Source organism: Marmota flaviventris, chromosome 17 (genome assembly GCF_047511675.1).
Source record: "Marmota flaviventris isolate mMarFla1 chromosome 17, mMarFla1.hap1, whole genome shotgun sequence".
Classification (NCBI taxonomy): domain Eukaryota; kingdom Metazoa; phylum Chordata; class Mammalia; order Rodentia; family Sciuridae; genus Marmota; species Marmota flaviventris.
Genome location: NC_092514.1, coordinates 61,474,509 through 61,497,097, shown reverse-complemented (window position 1 = coordinate 61,497,097; position 22,589 = coordinate 61,474,509). Strand labels below are relative to the sequence as shown.

At 39.4% G+C, this 22,589-nt stretch overlaps 3 protein-coding genes across 3 annotated transcripts; all 3 read right to left on the bottom strand.

Annotated features, from left to right (window-relative positions):
* Positions 1–2,815: 2,815 nt before the first annotated feature.
* Positions 2,816–3,232, bottom strand: LOC114084038 (keratin-associated protein 2-3-like). Its single transcript, XM_027925237.2, has one exon. It carries the CDS (start codon positions 3,230–3,232, stop codon positions 2,816–2,818), a length of 417 nt encoding a protein of 138 aa, XP_027781038.2.
* An 8,761-nt stretch (positions 3,233–11,993) lies between these two features.
* Positions 11,994–12,386, bottom strand: LOC139702436 (keratin-associated protein 2-1-like). The gene has a single exon (XM_071603554.1). It carries the CDS (start codon positions 12,384–12,386, stop codon positions 11,994–11,996), a length of 393 nt encoding a protein of 130 aa, XP_071459655.1.
* Positions 12,387–20,555: 8,169 nt separating this feature from the next.
* On the bottom strand, positions 20,556–21,017 carry LOC139701340 (keratin-associated protein 4-5-like). Its single transcript, XM_071603335.1, has one exon. The coding sequence runs from the start codon at positions 21,015–21,017 to the stop codon at positions 20,556–20,558; it is 462 nt and encodes a 153-aa protein (XP_071459436.1).
* Between the last annotated feature and the right edge of the window lie 1,572 nt (positions 21,018–22,589).

The following is a 22,589-nucleotide window of genomic DNA, read 5'->3' as shown; positions in this document are numbered from 1 at the left end:
TTAGTCCTGTGTTATCAGTAGTTTTTGTCTTAGAAACATGCTCACTGATTTCTGGGCTTAAATCTTTCCAAAGCAAGGTGAATTTCTTTTTTTTTCCCCCAGGTTATCAAATGATAGATTCAATTTATTTATTGGATATTCTGTCTTTCTTTGTTGTTTTTTTTTTTCCTGTCAGTTTTGGAAAGTTGCATTTTTTTTTTCAAGGAATTTGTTCATTTCATCCAAATTATCAAAAATATTTTTTGAGGTCTCAATGTGAATTTTATTATTTACAATCTTCATTGAATATCATTGAGTTTTAATTATGTTTCAAGCATCATGCTTCATGAAACACATGTGTTAGTTTATTCTTCATAACATTCCTTTGAGGCTGCATTATTTCCCATCTCAGGAATTACATAAGTGGCTTGCATGTATCCAGTTAGTGTTTGAGCCCATGCTTATTCCAGAAATATCTGCAGGAACATTGTAAGCCCACAGAGCTGAATAGTAAGAGGTGGGAACCGCATTCCCAGGTGTTAAGAAATATCTGATTTATTTAAGAATTTTAATAGTGTATTTATTTTAAAGCAATTGTTATTTGTGATATGACTGATTTTTAGAGTCATCTGAAAAGACTACGTGTTACTGATATCCTCAGGAATTGAAAGAATTATCTGCTGCTCAGCCCTCTAAAAATTCTAAAACACGCCCTAATGAGATAGTATAGTTGGGCATAATTAAATAGTCATGGGGCACTAATAGAAAAGCCATCAATATAATGCAAAAATCAAAGAACCTGAGTTAATTTGGATGAAGGTTGCCATCTTCCAATGTGATAAAATGTCTGAGTAGTGACCCCAGGGGAAAGTGATCTCAGGCCCCATCTTGTCTATACCCAGTGTCTCCAATACCTCCTTGTGTGTGAGGCTTGAGCTCATTTCTGCTTACAAAACCAGCTATGATTTTCTATTGTTTCAAACTGTTAGGACTTGTAGGAAAATATTCCATGATCCACTCTGTAGATTTTACATCTTGATTTGCTTGGGTCTGACATTTTTTTCTGTACAGCTAGATCTGGGCTTGGAGGTTCAAGATTTTTCCTTCTTCAGAACCATGTTGCTTTCACAGTCCCTGACAGGCTCACTGGGACTTCCACCAGACACTGTGGTTGACCAGGGCATGGGGTAATCATGGAAAAAAATTCAATAATAATGATGAGTTTGGGAGAAAACAAAGCATTGTCTATCTGAGAAAGCACTCTAAGGTAAGGAGTCTCTAAAAGCTCAAGAAGGAAAATCTGAGAGGAGGAAAACAAGTATAGTTAGAGAATTTTAAAAACGCTGATCAAGAACATGTAGAAAGAAATTTGATTTGTAAGCCTATCCATTGGTGAACTATTAGACCCTTAATAAAGAGAAAACGGCATACTAAAAATGTAAATATTTTGAGTATAGTAGGCTTCTCATTGATAAACTTTTACCACATTAAAAAAAAAAAAACAACTTTCTACATGAGGTGACTTACTGTATAATTGTAAGAATGCCTATGTCCAAAATGAGACAAGAGTTGGCATGGGGTGTCATGCCTTTTACTCCTCTGACGCCCTTAATATGTATTTCTTCAACAAATAATCCCCAAATATCTTTTATGTGCCAAATATTGTGCAGGTCAGTGGAATCTGGTAGCAGACAAATTCAATCAAGATCCCTGGTCACAGAGCTTACTCACTTGAGTCTTCAACAGGCAGGATGTATGCCTAAGCATATGAACAGCACATTCCCCAAACTCTTTCAGATTAGATGTGGGGAACTCAAAACATCGATTTCAGGGGAACAATCTTGATCAGTCGTCTTTGCCAGGCTAAACGTGTCTAACTACAAAACCGTATCCAATATGGATTAATACCTGCACAGTGCTATTTTTTAAAGAGTAAAATGTATGTCAAGTTCATAGTCAGGATGGTTCCATCCAAAGCTATATTTGTCCCTCTTTTCTCAGCAGCAGCAATTTACTGGAAGCAGAGTTGGCCCTGGAGGTGCTGTGAGAGCCATGCAGAGAATGGGAGAGTGGGTGCTTCAGCGTAGGGCATTCAGGGGTCGGGGTTTCCAAGTACTATTTGACATCCATCACTGCACAATTTTCTATACTGGGGAAGCAAATGCAACTGTACCTTAAGCTTCCTTCCCCTTATTATGTGTATAAATCATTTATGAGTCACATTCACGATCAGAGACCTGCTGTAGTCCCATGGTTTCCACAAAATTTGTTGTATTGGAAGATGGAGGTACAGCACATGAGATGATCTGAATTATTCGATTTACCATTACCATTACAGACCTTGCCCCTGAACTGTTCCTATGTTATAGCACATTTTTTTTTCTTTTTCAAAAGGAGCTTTTGAAGATTCAGAACAATAAAAACAAACATATTTGCTTCCCCAAAAATAAAATTTTATTTATTTTGAACCATGCAAAATTCACAGCATAAAAATAATATCCCGGAAAAAAAAATACCCCGTCTGAGACCCTTGAGATAGTGGAAAAAAGACGATGAGTCAGTGGGTTAGAGCTTCATTCCAGAGAAACTTTGATCTTTGTTTATGCATTTTTAAAAAATATCCAGGAATTCAAATGTTGACAGCTGAGATTTTTCCAAAGCTTGTGAAGAGGGCCAGGATTTGCTGCATAATTATGTAGGAAACTAGGCAGTTACTGTTGAGCTAGGGGTTGAAGAACAGATGGTTGGGAAGGCTGCATCTCTCCTTGGATCCTGCAGGAGTGGTGAGAGTTGGTGCATTTTTCTTCACACCTGTTGATGTTATGTGTTGGGCAGCTCAGCAGCAGGAGTTGCAGCAGGGGTTGCAGCAGGAGGTCCTGCAGATGGTGCGGCAGGGCGCAGGCTGGCAGCAGCGGGGGCGGCAGCAGGGCGCCTGCACACTGATGATCTGGCAGTTGGTGGAGGCCCAGCAGCAGGGTCTGCAGACCACGGCCGTGCAGGACGTTGGGCAGCAGGTGATGGGGCGGCAGCAGCCTTCCTGCAGGCCACAGGGGTCGCAGCAGATGGGGCGGCCGGTGGGCTCACAGATGGGGCGCGTGTAGCGGGGCACACAGGTCACAGGGCGGCACACGGTGGTCTGGCAGGACACGGGGCGGCAGCAGCAGGGGTCGCGGCAGCAGCAGGGCTGGCAGCAGCCTCCACAGCTCTGGGAGGAGAAGGAGCCACAGCAGGAGTCACAGCAAGAGCCGGTCATGGTGGAGTGGGGATTGGAGTGGAGCTGAGGACTTGAGAGGAGTTGGGTGTTCTCAGGTGTGATGTCTTCCTCCCACTTTGTGTCCTTTATATACCCTGGCCAGGTGCTGATGGCCCTCGGGATACAAGGACGTTTCCTGGAGTTGTGGTTGCCCACTGAAACAAGAACTCTGGATTCAGTTCCTGAAGCAGCAGTTCCAGCCTGGGGTAGGATGATTTCCTTTCCACCTGTCTGCCTTTTTCCTTGAAATGAATATTTAATGATTTGTATCATCAGAAAAATTGCTTAGCCATCAGCCAATCCTTCCAGACCAGGTCATGTGACTGGTTGAAAGTTTGAAGGACCTAGTGATGTCACACCACACTTTCCTCTTGTTCACCATCTGTGATGAGGCTGTTCATGAATCACAGGCCTGGTTTCTGGTTGACTCTGAGACAAGGGGCAATTTTCTAAAAGACAAAATGACTCATTAAAGAAGATGTGTATTTGTTCTCCTATGGGAAAAATGATCCTGTGTTTTTGTCAAGGAACATATTACTTCTCCTTGTTTATAAGGAAACAATCACCAAAAATACTAGTGTGATTTAAAAAACAAATAATGTGAGTAGGTCTCTAATTCATAATCAACTTATGTAAACAGTGCTAAACTCTTTCGGGGTATAGAAAGAGAAATAGAAATAGAGTAAATTCTGAATAGTTTCCTATCATATACTAATCACAAATATTAAAAAGGCAATACAAAAGTAGATAAAGTAAATAGAGGAGAAGAACTTTTCATGGATCAATAAGGTCCAATGAAATGAAGATTTTATTTATACTGTCTTTTGAATGCCATTTCCTGATTATAGTCTTGGATATACAATTAAAATTGGAGTTATTCTTGCTTTCTAGATGGGACATAAGCCCTCTCCACTAACTTATTCATGAATCTATTGAAAATATTTATAAAGGAATTTATTATCTTTTTTGCAGTAGACACTGGCTGTTGCCTGAGGTTTTGGTTGCATATGAGGTATGAAGGTATGGTATAAAAAAAGACAAAAAAAAAAAAAAAAAAAAAAGACAAGGGGAATTAAGTGGGCTCTTGGCTGATAAACAGCTTTGTCTTTTAAAGGCATAGCTAAGAAGAATAAGAATCTAGAAAATAAAGGAGATAAAAGGTAGCATTGTCCCAATTTGGCTGATAGTCTTCGGGCTAAATTTGCCTCTGAGGTGTGTTTTGTTTTATGTGCTTATTTTCAATACACTTTTTCATTCACCATATCCCTGATTCTTGAGGTCTCTGAGTTTATGATCCTTCACAATTTTTGGAAGACCATTTAGTTAAATGATTTCTCCAAAGATCTTTGCAACAAAGAGTGGTTCTTAGAAAATATAAGTAAGCTTGACAAATTCTTAGCCAAACTAACCAAAAGAAAAAGAAGATCCAAATTAACAAAATTAGAGATGAAAAGAAAGATATCATCACAGACATTTTTGAAATCCAGAGGTAATTAAAAACTATTTGAAAACATATTCCAATAAATTGGAAAGTCTAGAAGATATTGACAAATTTCTGGATACACGTGATCTATCTACATTGAACCAAGAGGACATGGAAAAGCTAAGCAGACAAATATCAAGCAATAAGATTGAAACAATAATAAAAAGCCTTCTAACAGAGAAAAATCTGGAACCAGATGAATTCTCAGCAGAGTTCTACCAGTTCTTTAAAGAATAACTACTGCCAATCCTCCTCAAATTATTCCATGAAGTGAAAAGAGAGGGAACATTCTCAAATTCATTCTATGATGCCAGTGATATCACCCTATATCAAACAAGATAAAGATATATCCAGGAAAGCAAACTTCAGACCAGTATCCATAATGAACATTGATGTGAAATTTCTTAATAAAATATTAGCAATCAGCATTCAAAAAAACATTAAAAACAATTACTTAAGCAAATTGTTTTCATCCCATGAATGCAAGGTTGGTTCAATATACACAAATCAATCAATGTCATCTATCACGTAAATAGAATTAAGGAGAAAAATTACATGAACATTTCAATAGATGCATATACAGCCTTCAACAAAATTCAACACCCATTCATGTTAAAAAACAGTGGAGAAATTAGGGAAAGAAAACTTATCTCAACATAATAAAGACTATATATGATAAATCCAAAGCCAACATCATACTGAATGGAGAAAAACTGAAAGCATTTCATCTAAACTGAGGAACAAGACCAGAATGTCCACTCTCACCACTGCTATTCAATATACTTCTTGAAACTCTAGCCAGAGCAGTCAGGCAAAAGAAGGAAATTACAGGGATGCAAATAGGTAAAAAAGAAGTCGAATCATCTCTGCTGATGACATGATCCTGCAGACAGAAGACCCCAGAATTCTAGAGCTATTAAATTAAGCAAAGTAACATGATACGTGGTTAGCATAAAAAAATCAATAGCTTTTCTATACACTAATAATGAATCTGCTGAGAAAGAAAACAGGAAAACAATTCCACTCCCAATAGCCTCAAAAAATACTTGGGAATAAATCTAATCCATGAGGAGAGAGACCTCTACACTGATAATTATAGAAAACTGAAGAAAGAAATTGAAGAATATCTTAGAAGATGGAAAGACCTACCAGGTTTTTTGGATAGGTAGATTTAAAACATTGTCAAAGTGGCCATATTACCAAAAGTGATCTATCTATTCAGTGCCATCCCCTTCAAAATATCAATGATATTCTTCATAGAATTAGAAAATAAAAATTGTCCTAAAATTCATTTGGAAGAATATAAGACCCAGACTAATCAAAGAAATACTAAGCAGGAAAGCAAGTCTGGAGGCATCACAATACCTAACCTCAAACTATACTACAGAGCTATAGTAACAAAACAGCATGTTATTGACACCAAAACAGGATATGAAGACCAGTGGAATAAAATGGAAGACACAGAGACAAATTCACATACAGTCTTCTAATCCTTGACAAAGATGCCCAAAATACACATCGAAGAGAAGATAGTCTGTTTAACAAATAGTGTTGGGAAAACTGGCTACCAATATGTAGAAAAAATGAAACTAGATTTCTCTCTCTCCTTGTATACAAAAATCAACTCAAAGTGGATCAAAGACTTAGGGATTACACTAGAAACACTGTAACTGCTAGAAGAAAGTACAGACTAACACTCTAACATATTGGCACAGGCATAGACTTCCTTAAGAAGACCCCTAAAACTCGAGAAATCAAACCAAGAATCAATAAGTAGGATCAAATTTTAAAAAGCTCTACACAACAAAGGAAACTATTAAGAGCATGAAGAGAGATCCTATAGAATGGGAGAAAATATTTCTCAGTTACTCTTCCAACAGGGAATTAATATCTAGATTGTATAAAGAACTAAAAAAAACCCTTCATAGCCATGAAACAAAATTTCCCAACAATAAAGGAGCAAATGATCTATGCAGATATTTCTCAAAAAAACATAGATGGCCAACAAATGTATAAAAAATGTTCAGTATCTTTAGCAATCAGGTAAATGCAAATCAAAATTATCCTGAGAGATCATCTCACTCCAGTCACACTGGCAATCATCAAGAACACAAATAGCAGCCAGGTGTGGTGGTGCCTGCCTGTAATCCCAGTGGCTCTGGAGGCTGAGGCAGGAGGATTGAGGATTCAAAGCCAGCCTCAACAATTTAGCAAGATCCTAAGCAACTTAGCAAGACCCTGTACCTAAATAAAGTATAAAAAGGGACTGGGGACATAGCTCAGTGTTAAATGCCCCTTGGGTTCAATCCCCAGTATCAAAAAAGGAAAAAAAAAGTACAAAACAAGTATCAATAGTTGCTGGTGATGATGTGGGTGTGTGGGGGGTGATGGGAAGGAATATTTACATATTGTTGATGGGACTGTGAATTAGTACAACCACTTTGGAAAGCCTTTGAAAATTCCTCAAAAGGTTAAAATGAAGCCACAATATGACCCTGCTATCCCACTCCTTATATTTATCCCAAAGTCCTAAAATCAGCGTACTACAGTGGTCCATGAAGACCAATGTTCATAGCAGTGTACTGTACAAAAACCGACTTATGGAACCAGGCTAGGTCCCCATCAAGAGATGAATGGATAAAGAAAATGGGACAGACAGACAGACAGACACACACACACACACACACACACACACACACACACGAGTCTTATTCAGCCATAGAGAAGAATGAAATTATATAATTTGCTGGCAAATGGAAAGAACTTGATAATGTTGTGTCAAGTGAAATAAACCAGACCCAGAAAGTCCAAGGCTGAATGTCATCTCTCATATATGAACCTGGAAAGAAATAAGGGGAAAAATGTTGGGGGGAATATCACGAAAATTAAATGGGGAACAGTGGAGTGGAGGGAGGGTGTCAAGAGAAAGGGAGGAGGGGAAGGTGGAAGAGCCACTGTGGAATGAAATTGGCCAACACTTGCTTTATGCATGTATAAGTATCACAACGAATTCCACTTTTATGTATATCGCTCATGCATCAATTAAAAAAGAGTAAATAAATAGAAGGAAGACCAGTGGAGTAGAGGAAGGGAAGCAGGATGAAGGTAGGGAAAGGGGAAGTTCTGGGGATTGAGGATGAGCCAACTGTACTACATGCATTTATGTTTATGTCAAAATGAACCCCACTATTTGTCTAATTATGATGCACTAATAAAAACAAAGAATCCCATAATGACATTTCTCTTCCCATGGTTCTCTGCTGTGTGGACTCCCTTGCTGTCCCAATTAAGATCTACGTGTGTTGGACAAGAGGTGTGTCCCTGGTCCTTATGGCATGGAATTTTTTTAGTCATATCACTCCAGCTCCACACATTTTGCAAGAGCATTATCACCAGTGGGAGTAATTAAACTTTAACAGCAGTAATAGTTATTGTGGAATTTTTGTGTTTGATTGAAAAAGAATGTAGTGATGGTGACTTTGACAGTGAGACATGCCAATTAATAGTCTCAGGAGTTTTGTTGTGTCTGGAAGTTGCTGGAGGTTGCTGGATGTCAGGGAACTTCTAAATTGTCGAAATAGAACGTGCACTCCCTGGGGAATTCGCTCTCAGAAATAATTGTAGAAGTATTTCCTAATCATAAGAGTCAGAGATGGGGATGAGGAAGAGGGGAGGGAAAGAACAGAAAGACAAGAAAAGAAAAAGGTCTCAAATTCTTCTCACCATTTAGCAGTTTTCTTTTTTTTTTTTTTTTTGATATTTCTATAGCCCTAAAATTCTTTTTTTTTTCTTTTTAATTTTTTATTGTTGGCTGTTCAAAACATTACATAGTTCTTGATATATCATATTTCACAATTTGATTCAAGTGGGTTATGAGCTCCCATTTTTACCCCATATACAGATTGCAGAATCACATCAGTTACACATCCATTGATTTACATATTGCCATACTAGTGTCTGTTGTATTCTGCTGCCTTTCCTATCCTCTACTATCACCCCTCCCCTCCCCTCCCCTCCCCTCTTCTCTCTCTGCCCCCTCTACTGACATTCGTTTGTCCCCCTTGTATTATTTTTCCCCTTCCCCTCACTTCCTCTTGTATGTACTTTTGTATAACTCTGAGGGTCTCCTTCCGTTTCCATGCTTTTTCCCTTCTCTCTCCCTTTCCCTCCCACCTCTCATCCCTGTTTAATGTTAATATTCTTCTCATGCTCTTCGACCCTACTCTGTTCTTAGTTACTCTCCTTATATCAAAGAAGACATTTGGCATTTGTTTTTTGAACAAATATGCCATTTGTTCTAAGTTAGAAAACTGCTAAATGTTTTTTAAGTGAAGCTAGCCAATCCCTAAAAAACATTTAGCAGTTTTCTAACTTAGAACAAATGGCATATATCCTCCTAGCCTCATCTGTAAAGTGGGCATAGTCTTCAGGGCCTGGTGTTCTTCATGAGCTGGTTTATTATAAAATCCACACAAACGTGGAAGACGGAGAGATGGATAGCTTTGACTGAAAGAGAGAAACTATTTTAATTGGAAAATACAGAAAAACAATCCTTAGGGAAGTGGTGGAATTTGTGGATTTTTTTCCCCCTGGAATTAAAATATATTTATCTTTTTTCAGTGGTTTTGGTGTTCATCTGTCTAAAGTCAGGGAAGACTAAAACAGGTCATCTTTTGTGATCTCTTTCTACTTTTTGTTGTTTCATTCCCTTGGATGGCTTAATCTGTCTATTAGATTCACGTATTATATCCAGTTCTTGTTTTTTTTTTTCCCTGCTGCTAAGCTCTTGCTTATAAATCTTATAATGTAGGACTCATTCTTATGGATTTGTGGAGTCAATACTTAAAGACCACTTTCATCCTGAGACAACCTTAATCTATTACCTAGTCAGATTTTTTTTGCCTCTTTTGCTATATTTATTGGAAAAATCTATTTCTAACAGTGGATGTGGACTATATTGAAAAAAAAATTGTTGAAATGTGGTTGGTAAAATCTTCCCCCTAATTTTTTCTGACTCTCAGGAAGATTGAATGTGTAATGGTTACATATATATATATATATTTTATCCAGTTTGATACAGTGATGTGCAGATGTACTGCGAGAACTAAACATGAATGGTACTGGGCACTTAGAATGCCCCAGGTGCTTTATGTGCATAAATTCAGTTAACTTTTTCCAACAATATACATTGATTAAGTATTAATTTTCCCATTTTTCAGATAGAAAACCTGAGGGTCAGGGAAGTTAATTTATATGACTGCTGAAGTTTTTGCTTAAAGAAGTATACATTTGGAATTCTTTTTGTGAAGACAATTCTCTTCCAATTTAGTTTGATTCAACGAGTAGAAATCAAGTACCTGCTGTAGTACTGAACTCTGAGCTCAGTACTAAACACCCAAATCAACCAACCACAGTCCTTTCCTTGAAGGCAGAGAAATAGATCATTTAGATACAGTGCTTTGTGGGGAGGGAGATAAGCTCAAGATCTACTGGAACATGCGAGGAGCTCCTAACCTAGCCGATGTTTGTACAAGGGTGTGTGTGCACATGTGTGTGTGTTTGTGTGTTTGTGCGTGTGCACACATGTATTCATGTGTTTTTGCGGTAGGAGGTTTAAGACATGTCTGCTGGAGATAACTGATCTGAATCTTGGGAATGAATCAGAGTTAGGTAAGTAAAGAAGGTGGAGAGAATAGGTAGCTGAAAGAATATTTGAGATAAATGAAAGAACATGAAAAAGAACATGAAAAAAACAAAATCAAAATCAAAATCAAAACCTCAGGGAATGACAGATGCCCAGGAACTATGAGAAGTTCAGAGTTGCTTGAGGCAAAGCTTGGTGGGGAGTGAACAGTGAGACATGGATCTCAGAGGTGAGCAATGGACAGGCCACAGAGGCACAGAGGTCCTACCTATGTGAGCCGTCATAGACTAGCTTGGGGTCCCTGTGTGCCGTTCAGATCCTGGCACCGGGATCTGCAGCACCTGCCTGTCCTCCTCACCATCTCTGTCTCCTCTGCTTCTTCCTCTTGCTTCCTCGTCATTGCTTTCCCTTCCCCTCTCCCGTCTGTTCTTGAGCCCCTCTCTTCTTTCTTCCTTCAAGTCTCCTTTTTATTCCATCCAGAGGAGGCTCTAGAGGCCATCCTTTCTCACTTTTATTTAGAGGCATTTCTCCTCCAAACTGATCCTTGGGATTTCAGCCTAGTAGTGCTGCTTCAGTCTCATGTCTGCATTTTTTTTTTTCTTAACTGAGAGTGTGTTCATTATTTCTTGTTCTGGCAGAAGTTTTTGGATGACTTCTAGGGCCATGCTTTATTAAACCCTCAAAGTAGCTCAAATCTAGATCTTCCTCTGAGTGAATCACGGTCCTGAAATTCTGATGTGTATGAAAATCACGTGGAAATAATAGAAAAGAGGAACACTAGTGGGTTTTAGCCCCAGAGATTTTGATTCAGTGGTTTAGTTTGGAGCCTAAGAATATGCATTTTAATAAGTGACCCAAGAGATTCTGGTATGGGTGATTTCAAAGTGCATAGATTGTGCTTTGAAAACCACTGCTCCAGGAACTGTGGTAAGGAGCTGAGAGGAGCCAAGCTGGTCAGCTTGCTGCCAGTGGCCACGGTGGACTTCGCATAGTCTATTTCCACTCCTTCCACCCCTCTTTACTAACACTGGGTTTACTTAATTGTCTAACGCATTGGAGTGTACGGGATGTGGCTAGCTAATCACTAATGGGCAGTCCCTGGCCATTGAAGAAGGTCCTCTATAGCAGTGAATGCCTGACTGACCAAGTGGAATCTGTATGGATAAAGTTTCAATTAGGTTGAGCTTTAGTTTCCTTATGCAGATTCCAAAGTCCTGTCCATCTGTGTGCACTCACTCATCAGCATGCATTAGTGAATGAATCAGGGAGCAGAGTGGTTTGCTATGCCAGGAAAAATTAGTTTATTGACAACAGTGAGCAATGCATTACAGAGGATGATGGCGAGGGTTTGGGCAGCCCAAACCATTAGGCTCAGGATGGGTTTGCAGAGTCCATTTTGGGGACATTTAAAGGGTCAGCTGAAGCATTTAAAGCATCTACATTGTTGGCTGATGTAGATGCCTGGGAATTGGGCAGAGGGTGGTGATGAAAATCCGCTTACATGAGACTGCCTCCAGATGGCAGGATGTAAAACTAACTGTTGTCACCTTTGAAAAAAGTTTTATTTTCTTGCAACTTGATTAAAATGCCCAATAGGTGCTTAGGCTCTGGTGCTCTGTGGAGACAGCAGGGGCTCAGCAGCAGGGGTTGCAGCAGGAGGTCCTGCAGGTGGTGCGGCAGGGCGCAGGCTGGCAGCAGTGGGGGCGGCAGCAGGGCGCCTGCACACTGATGGGCTGGCAGCTGGTGGAGGCCCAGCAGCAGGGTCTGCAGACCACGGCCGTGCAGGACGTTGGGCAGCAGGTGATGGGGCGGCAGCAGCCTTCCTGCAGGCCACAGGGGTCGCAGCAGATGGGGCGGCCTGTGGGCTCACAGATGGGGCGCGTATAGCGGGGCACACAGGTCACAGGGCGGCACACGGTGGTCTGGCAGGACACGGGGCGGCAGCAGCAGGGGTCGCGGCTGCAGCAGGGCTGGCAGCAGCCTCCACAGCTCTGGGAGGAGAAGGAGCCACAGCAGGAGCCGGTCATGGTGGAGTGTGGGCTGGAGTAGTGTTGAGGACTTGAGAGGAGCTGGAGGTTCTCAGGTGTGATGGCTTCTTCCTTCTCTGGGCCCTTTATATATGCTGCCAGGTGCTGTGGGACTTCTGGACACAAGAGCATTCCTTATTCATCTTCTGGCCAATGAAGTGAGGAGTTAGCATTGACTAATTTTTTTTTTTTGGTCACCCCTACCTCATACATATTCATGCATATATACCACAAATATTCCTTCCTTTTGTTTGTTTTTAGCAAATTTAGATAATGGATTCAATCCTGATGAATTTGCCTTTGAAATATTTCTAACCCATTAAAGAGAAAAGAATGTGTTTTCTAAACTAGGTAGTACCTAATCACTCCGTCTCTTGGCCCTGAGGCCAGCAATTTATTTCTTCCCTTCAAAGACGCTCAGGATTATCCCCCAAGCAGTGACTTGCTTATTATTACACAGGGACACGACAGTAACAGGTTAATAGCATCATTCCAGTGCAGACCAATAGGCATCTGCTTCCCAGATGTCTCCTTCCACGACTCACCTGAAGGCAGGCCTGCGGTTTCCCATGTGAGGATGGACCACATGCAATCCCGCCACACTGGTTTTGTCACTCTCCCCTGAATGGGATCTAAGCTTCCCTACCCTGGTTGTTGATGTCCCCTCATTCACCTGGAATGCCCTCCTCCTCCTTTTAATCTGAACTCAACGTCTACCCTGTTTGTAAAACCTGCTGCAAAGATTCATTGCAATTTTTATCTTTGTCATTTACTTGGGATTAATCCTTGCATCTGTGGAGTCTGGGAAGGGGCTGTAGAGGGTATATAGGTCTGTCCCCATATTTTAGAGTGGAGGTTGTAAGGGTTGACTAAGGTCACACAGTGAGCTTGCATTATGAAGACTGAGCTCCAAGACTCCTCATTCATCAGTAAGTGGCCTTGACATTGAATTTTTTTTTTTTGCTTACCAGGCTCAGTGAACCAGGGTTTTTATTAAAGTAAGTAGTAAACATCTTCCTTTATTTAAGCAGCATCACTAGAAGTGGTACTGGAAGAGGATAAGAGGAGCATTTGACTCCAGTGACAGGGAACCAGAAAGTGTCTCAGGACTTCCAAGTGGGGTCAGCCCTGGGCTCTGGCTCTCTGGAAGGTCAATAGAGAGTTGCTGGACTACTAGTTTCCCTAATGTCAGTCTCAAAGTGTGAAGCTGTGAAACATGCCCTTGTCTAATTTCTTTTAAGTTATTTACATCTTCACCATGTACATTATGCTTTTTGATGGATTCCATCTATGAGTTTCTTGTTTCTGAAGTAGATCTACATTTTCCCTTTGGACCTAAAAAAAGAGAATACTTTCTAATCAACCCCACTTAAACTCTACAACCCCAAAGGGAAAAAAATAACAGCAGAAATCTTGCAAAACCTCATTCAAATGCTTTTTAAATGTCATTAGTCCTAAAATCACCCCATCTCAAGATTCAAGGGTTTTTGTTTTGTTTTGTCATCATGAGGGAATCTGTCCCATTTTGCACTTCAGATACCCTGGAAGACATCATAGATGTGAACTGTGTCAAATTCATTCTCCATCTTTCCTCAGGCCAAGATTTCTTCCTGACGCCTTCATAATATTAGTTGATTTTTACTATAGACAGATAATTATCCAAGATACTGTGTCTAGAATTAAAGGCACTGTTCTTGGCAAAATGCTTTGATAGAAGGATAATATTTTCCTGATTTATTTACACACATCATTTTTATGAATGCTCAACTTTCTGTGGTCATTTTTGGTCCAGCAATCCTTTGAGCCTTATGTCTTATAACACAGTTTTATGAGGAATTCTATTTTCTTTTAAGCTAGTCTCTTCCTGTAAAAGCAGTTTATCTCATCTCCCCTGGATGGTGGTTTCATTTGTCAATGATGGATTTCAGCTACCGTTTTCCTGCCTACTATGCAAGAACTTCAAGTTACCTTTTATTGAGTACTTCATATGTCCCAGGGATGGTCACACAGATGATACAAAGATCTTATCTGATTAATGATCATAATAATCAATAGAGATAGGTATTATTATCTCCACTCTATAGATGAGGAGTCTGGAGCTTAAAGAGATTAATTAATTTGCCCAAGGTCACACAGCTCTAAACACAGTCTAGATTCAAATCAAAGCATGTCTGACCTAGAACCCTGTGTTTTAACAAACATGCTTACAAAATAAATGGATTATCCTTCAATTTAACATGAATAGGCCAGTTTATACTATTCATATTAGCTTCATTTTATGTATTAATCTACAATTTATTAATCTGAACTCTCCAGAAAATTTATCAAACATTAAAATATAACTAACCGTGGCACATACTCTTGGACATTTACTCCATTTTTATTTTCTTTGTAGAAAACAATCTGCTTATTTTTGCATACTGACTGATGTATTAAGCTAGTTTCTCATTGCTACCATGGTTTAATGAGCCAGCTCTTGCTTCATGACAAACAACCACAAACTCTCATCACACACAATAATAAGTCTTTATTTCTCGGTCATGTGTCTGCAGGTCAGTTGAGGTTGGCTGATTAAGGCTGGCCTTCAGGCTGCAGGTGGGTTTGGAACTTTTTTTTGAATTTGAATTTCCTTACTTAGCAAATAAAAATACAGGTTCTCAGTTAAGTTTGGATTTCAGATAAACAGTAGATAATTTTTATAACTATGTCCCGGTGTAGATGGGGTGTACTTATATTTAAAAAGTATTTGTTGTTTATCTGAAATTCACATTTAATGAGGTGTCCTGTTTGAGCTCTCACCCCTTCCTCCCCTTCTTCTTTCTTCTATATTAGCACAGCACAGCAATTCCAGTCACGCAGGCACATTTCAAGTCTCTGCTTGAGCTGAAAAGGATATTTCTCTTGGCAAAAAGGGAGAGAGAGAGAAAAAAAAATATTAAAGACTTATCTAATTTACTGAAGTGGAGAATCAATTATTTTAGTGATCTCTATTGTGAAGTTTGAGAATGTCAAATTAGATCATGTCCAGGGTCTCCATCCATGTGGGTCACTTTTACTCCTCTTCCCTCCTCTCTTCCTGGTCAGTAAGAAATGTCATTGACTTAACAAGAACCACCTGATTTCTCTATAAGAAGTTCATATTGTTTCTCTCCTACCAATTTATATTTGATTGGGCATTCAATAGAGGGAAAAAATATACCTATTAAGAATAACACTAATTTTATGAGATAAAATATTGACTTACTCAAATATTTCATTAGCAATATTATTTCATTGCTTAAAATAAAAATAGATTATTTAATGATTGACAAGTGGAATTTTCTCTTGAGAGAAATATGATTTTGGGACTTGCATTAATATGGGCCTCTCCTCTGACTATACAGATGTAAGGATTCTGATATATATATATTTTGTACTGGAGATTGAACTCAGGGACACTCAACCACTGAACCACATCCTCAGCCCTATTTTAAATTTTACTTAAAGACAGGATCTCACTGAATTGCTTAGCACCCCACTTTTGTTGAGGCTGGCTTTGAACTCTTGATCCTCCTGCTTCAGCCTCCTGAGATGCTGGAATTACAGGCATGTGCCACTGCACCCCGCTAGGATTCTGATTTTAAAGTAATAAAATTTTTAGCTAAAAGAAAGAAATTCTCAGATTCCCGAATGAAGATGATATCAGCTGCCACTTTGTTCAGTCTGTAATGAACTCAAAACCAGATTCTTCACTCTGTGACCTGGTAATGTAATTTTAGATTAGTCAGTGATGCAGGGCTGGGATTTTAATGTCCTCTCACAGAGACTAATGATACTAAAAAGCTGAGACTTGGGAGGACCTCCTGCCTGAGATAGGAGAACTGGAAACAGAGTTCACTGATCCAGAGAAGACTAATGAATCTTGTTCTTTGAGGGAAATAGCTGGAACAAGAAAATAATCTATATCAATACTAAAACTTATAGCAATATGGTTTGGGAATCCAATTTTAGAGTTCCCTGTGTGTGAGAATACCAAGCTAAGAAATATATTTGTTTCAGGTTAGATAAATCTCTGGAGCTTCTTGCAATAGCAAATTTGAAACCATTGTGGGGGAGAGCCGGTCCATTTGCTCACATGGGGTGTCATTATTTATCATGAGTTAATATTCTACAGGAATTTCTTTTTATTATGGGTCTTGAATGTTCCTTGGGTGTGGGAGTGTCTTTATAACATTTACCAATATATAACCAAAACCTAATTATTGGCCTCAGTTATGTGTGAATAGTATGGCTTCCACTCTGGTTAGTTTGGTGTTACAGTGACGGACATGATTTTCCTCTACACTTTCACCCATGCAATTGTCTACCACTAGAAACTACATGGTTTGTCTGAATGATAGTGAAAATGATGAGGCTGAAATCCTTTGCTTGGATATTCCTTAGTGAAATCACGTTTTTGAGAGGGAGGGGGACATTGGATGTACTTATTCCATTAGCCCATAGGAAAAGATGAAAAGTTTCATTCTATTTCACGTGCTTTCCCTGATCGCTGTTATTGCATTGTATGAATCAATGTGTCATACTTTAAATATCCACTGTCGATATTTTTGAAAATCTAAAAGTGGACATTTGATTAAACATTACTTTGGATATGTTGCCCTCCCTAATGTGGATGGGTCTTAGACAATCAATAGAAGACCTGAATAGAATAAATGTCTGTCTGCCTAACAAGGAATTCCTTCTTCCCACTGCCCTGATATCAGTCTTTTCTGCCTCTTTTAGATGAACTCTGAAACCTTGGCTCTTCGTGGGCCTTAAGACTACCCACATGTGGACTGGAACTACATTGATTCCCCTGGGTTTCCAGTTTGCTAACTGCAGATCTTGTGACTTTTCATGTTCCACAGTCATGTGAGCCATCTGGTGAGATCATCCTGTACTTTTCTGTTAATGTACTAACATAAAATTCAATTAAATATTTTCATTTTACAAGGAGTGGGTACTGGAGATTGAGACCAGAGGCCCTCAACCACTAAACCCCATCCCCAAGCCCTTTCTTATTTCTTATTTTGAAACAATGTCTCCCTAAGTTGCTGAAGGCCTCTCAAAGTTGCTGAATCTGTCCTTGAACCTTCAATCCTCCTACCTCAGCCTCCTGAACCACCGGGATTATAGACATGCTCCACCTTACCCAGCTAAATATTTTCTAATTTTGAAGCACTTCTAAATTTCTAGAACAAACTCTAGTTGGATATGATGTATTACTCTTTTTGGATATTGCTGTTTCATTTATTAGCATTTATTTGGTTTCTGCATCTGTGATCTTCAGTAATATAAGCCTGTAATTTTCCTTTATCACACTGTGCTTGTCTGGTTTTGAAATTATGTTTGTATTCACCTTATAAAATAGTGAATTGAGAAGATTTTTCTTTTTTTTCTATTTTTTTAATTTTTCCAGTTTGAATGGAAGTGAACTTCCTTTAAGATTTAGTAAACTTACTTCTAAATCAATATGAGACTGGTGCCTACCCTCCACACATATCAACATATATAGAGGGTAGGTTTTGAATCATATACATAGTTTCTTTAATGATTATTATTTTTGTTTTCTACATCTTCTAGGATTTAATTTTGCTAATCTATATTTTTATAGAAATAGTCAATCCAATCATAATATTTTAACATATTAATATAAATTTATGTATAATTTTTTAGTTTGTTTTAAAAAAAAACACTTTCCTGGTGGCTGATTATACCTCCTATCAAATGTATTATTTATCCATTAGCCCTTTAGTCACTCTTTACTCTCTCTCTGATCAGTTTTGCCAGACTTTTCTTACTTTACGGATTATTTAGTTGTTTATGAAGTTGATTTTATTGAACTTTTCATTTAAACATTTCATTATTACTTTTTACATGTTTTGTGATAACCTTCCTTTTTCATGGGGTTTACTGATGGACAAGAGTGTGGTGGAAATGCAAAGAGGAGGGAATTTCAAAGCATCACTTCAGGGTTAACTCCTAATGCCAGCCTGCTCCAATGTCACAGATAAAATAAAATAATTCAAGTTTTTTATTTTTACCTTTGATGTACCGAAAAGTTTTGGATATGTAAAACCCCAATATTATATTTTATAATTTCATCTGTGATTTCAGAACTTAGGGTTTCATAACAACACTCCTAACTCTTCTGTGTAAAATTTAAAGTATATTTCATCCTATTTATTTCTTCTTTTTTGATTGGTTCTTTTTTTAGTTATCCCTGACAATAGAATATATTATGACATAATTATAAAAGCATGGAATATAATTTGTTCTAATTCAACCCCTGGTATTTGCCCTTCCTCTCCCTCCCACCTCCTCTTTCCTTCCCTCTACATTCCTTCTTTATTCCAAACAGCTAAGGCAGATTCCAAATGAGTTGTGAAATGGGGGAATTTTCTTCTTTCATGAGGGTGTCTTAATTCTAAGATTAAAATCTCGGAAGCCTTTTTCTAATGGCATCTGAAGAAACACGAAGCTTACCAGTGATGTCTACACAAATCATCTTCACCCCTGTTGTTTCAATAGTCTAGATCCATTTCAGTGCATGGTCATGGGCTCATTTTGATACCAGTAACGATTACTGAAGCAGTCAGTCCTCCTGGAGGGTCATGTCATAACACTGTGTCTTTCAAATTCAAGTGCAGCCACCACTCCTGGACATTCTATCTCCAATGTGCATCCCAGCTGAGAACTACTAGGAACTAATTATAATTTTTAAAATCCTTAGATAGAGAAAATGAGTTTTGAAACTCTAGACTTCTAGGTTCATATATGTTAGAATATGAAGTGTAGAGATGTTTGAATCATAAGAAAAACCCTGAAAGACCACAATTGGAAACATACCACACCATCCAGATGAAATGTTGTTTCTTAAAAATGTAGCAAAATCTGCATTTCTTCTCATCAGAACTCAATGGGAAATACTGCCGCAGTCTGGCTGGGCACAAAATCACGAGCCGCTCAAGCAGGAACAAACTTTATTTTTGAAACTGCCGCCAATACCTCCTCCGGGAAAAGGCAGCGTTTTTCCCCGGACCCCAACAGGAAGTCCCTCCTCCGGAATTGCCTCCTACGGTACTTCCCCAACCAATGGGAACTCTCCAGGAGTCCTGTAGCAGGCCGAGGTGGACAGCAGGAATCTAATATCCATAAGAGTGCAGATCTTAACATAATCATGTCATCTCAATGGCTTGCTGGCGTCATCTTTCAACCAAAAATGCCACGCATCATACTGCTTGGCTATGGCTCTTAGCAAAATACAACCCTCTTTGTGAACACACTTTGAAATGTTGTTTATTGAATGAATGAATGGGGTACATTATCTTCTTTGTAGGAGATTTTCCTGCTTTCATTGGCTGTTTTTCCCCAGAAATTTGGTTGTACATTTTCTCCAAAACAAAACCAATGGTATTAAGAGGCATAATGTACAAACAATGTAATGATTTTTAAGTCCTAATTTAGGATATGGACACACAGGCCACATGTATGTGCATGCATGGGCACACACCACACACCACTTTTTACACTTACAAATGCACCACTTTTGTGTTAATATCCTAAGTTGTCTATATTTGACTTAACACTTATTTTCAAAATTATTTCAACATGAACTTTTCTGTGTCTTTATATAAAATATAATTGCCTGGTTACTGAGTAAATGACTCTGAAAATAATAGAGAACAACATCAAAGAATTCTTTTGGGCAGAAAAATTTTATTTCAAAACAGAAGAGCAGCAAAACATAAGAAAATTACTCTAGGAGAGAATCTATGATATAACTGGACCCCCAGGACTGAGGGAATAAAATTAGTGCCTACATTGGGGCTAGAGTTAATGTTTAACTTTTTGAGAAAAATAATGTAGACCCTCCAAGCCGAAAGGAAAATGAGTAATTTGGAGGATGAAGGTAATTTCTTTGCTAGTGGATTACAAATTAATTTTTATTTGATGACAGCATTGGAAAGAAGAGAGTTTAAAATGAAATATAAGGTGCTTCTTTGGGACAGTGTTGGGCTGATTGGAATCATGAAGCCCATTCTGTTGAATGACATTAACCAGATTCCATGTGTCCTAATGGTGGGCCCAAAAGAAGTTCTGCATCTGTGGGGAGAGAGGAGATAAGGAGGTGGTGTTCAAAGACAAGATTCAGCAGTCAGGGATGGCACAGCACATGGGGCGGGGGCAGGTGGAGATGACACAGGTGGGGCGATAGCAAGTGGTGTGGCAGGAGACATTGCCACAGACTGGACGCAGGCGGCAGCAGGTCTGGCAGCAGCAGGAGTCACAGGAGGGGCGGCAGCAGCTGGAGATGCAGCAGCAGGGGCGGCAGCAGCTGGAGCCACAGCAGCTGGACCCACCAGAGCAAGAGGGGCGGCAGCAGCTGGACACACAGCAGGGCCTGCAGCAGCTGGGGCGGCAGCAGCTGGGGCGGCAGCAGCAGGAGCCACAGCCACTGGAACCACCACAGCCACTGGACCCACTACAGCAGGGTCTGCAGCAGCTGGGGCGGCAGCAGGTGGTCCTGCAGCAGGTGGTCTGGCAGCACCTGGGCTGGCAGCAGCCATAGCCCTGGCTAGAGCAGCAGGAGCCACAACAGGAGTTGCACATGGTGTCAGAGACTGGAGGTTCTGGGTGGGTTTCCAGGAGAGTGAATTCTTGGGTTTGAAAGTGTTCTTGGCCCACACCCCCTTTTATATCTTACTGAACTTCTCTTTCACCATATCATTATTTCCTTGTTGTTATTTACCTTCCTGGAAAACTTAATTATTTAATTACATAATAGAATGCTTCTAATTAAGTACTCCAAAGAAAGAAAATAGCATATCTCCTTTTCCTGTTGTGCTCCTGTGTTTCCCATTAAAACATTTTTGACATTTTTTTCCTTAGTTGGTGTCATACTTGACCTTGACCTATGCAGTGGTCTTTTATGAAGTACTCAAGAATGGAAATTCTGACATTTTTTTTTCAGATGTAATATTTCCTCCTATCTGTATGCAAATCATAGAGGATGTTTTTCATAATTCAAATGTATCTGTTGTTGTTGAAGAATTTTCTGGTTAGGTGAAATGTTGGAAAGGAACTAGAAGAAAAGGCCCATTTGGGAGGAGGATGTCCCATCTGTCATGAGGATGATGGTGATTTTTGTGTGGCCTCCCTAGAAGGTCAGGGTCAGACCTGAGGAAGTTCCAAGCTCTGTGTCAGATCTCATTCCAGGGTCTTCAGCTGAAGCATTTGGCAATGACTCATGGTTTTGACATAATCAAAACACATTTTTGCTGTATGTCTTCCAGAATAGCCATCGGAGCATGGAGTTTTTTTTTTTTTTTTTATTGCTAAAATTGCACAATGGATTTTTCTTTCACAGGAGCATTTGTTAATTTCTAGAATCAGTAATTTTCAATAAATATGTATTCAAGATATCCTACTGTCGCCTCTGAAAACAGAACAGATAACCCCTCATGTCTTTCCTCGGGGTACTTGTATAAGATCCACACCAGAAAACAATGTGGCAAAAATTAAAGAATTACAATTACTTTAATTCCACAACTAAAATAAAAATATACAGTTTGTGGATGCATTCCATGCACCCTCGGTGTGTGCGTATCATAGTGACATGTTCACTGTGTCAGGCTTTGTGCTGAACATTTTTTATCCATATTGTTTTTAATCTTTAATGCAGCCCTATGAAATAGTGTCCTTACTCTTAGTGGAAGAGTCAAAAGACACACAGAAAGGTTTAAATAAACTTAAAAGTTTGCAGCAGTCTGGCTGGGCACAATTCAGGAGCCACTTATCAAGCAGAAATGAACTTTATTTTTAGAACACACACCTCACCACAGGAGCTCTTCAGGAATTCCCTCAGAGCCCAACTGCCACCACGGGCTTCCCACAAGCCTCTCAACCCCCACTCCTCCTGCTCTTGAGGCCTATTGGCTGGGTCGTGTGGGTGGAGCCAAAAGAGTTCCCCAATGAGCAGCTCTGTGGTCTGAAAGGGCCGGGGAAACAGCCCAAAGAGCATCACCACAGAGGAGCCAATCAGCTGGCAGCTGGAAGTTTGCTGGGGCCCCTTGGCTGTGGCTCTCAATAAAAGTTGTTCAAGATTAAACAAAAACTAAGCCTAGTATGTCTCCAAGTGGTCAGGGAAGGAGTGAACAATAAAACTTGCAAGCCTTTGCTGAA

Bases quoted from the DNA above. Each gene is read 5' to 3' on its own strand.
- LOC114084038 (XM_027925237.2), bottom strand. From the start codon at position 3,232: ATGACCGGCTCTTGCTGTGACTCCTGCTGTGGCTCCTTCTCCTCCCAG.
- LOC139702436 (XM_071603554.1), bottom strand. From the start codon at position 12,386: ATGACCGGCTCCTGCTGTGGCTCCTTCTCCTCCCAGAGCTGTGGAGGC.
- LOC139701340 (XM_071603335.1), bottom strand. From the start codon at position 21,017: ATGTGCAACTCCTGTTGTGGCTCCTGCTGCTCTAGCCAGGGCTATGGC.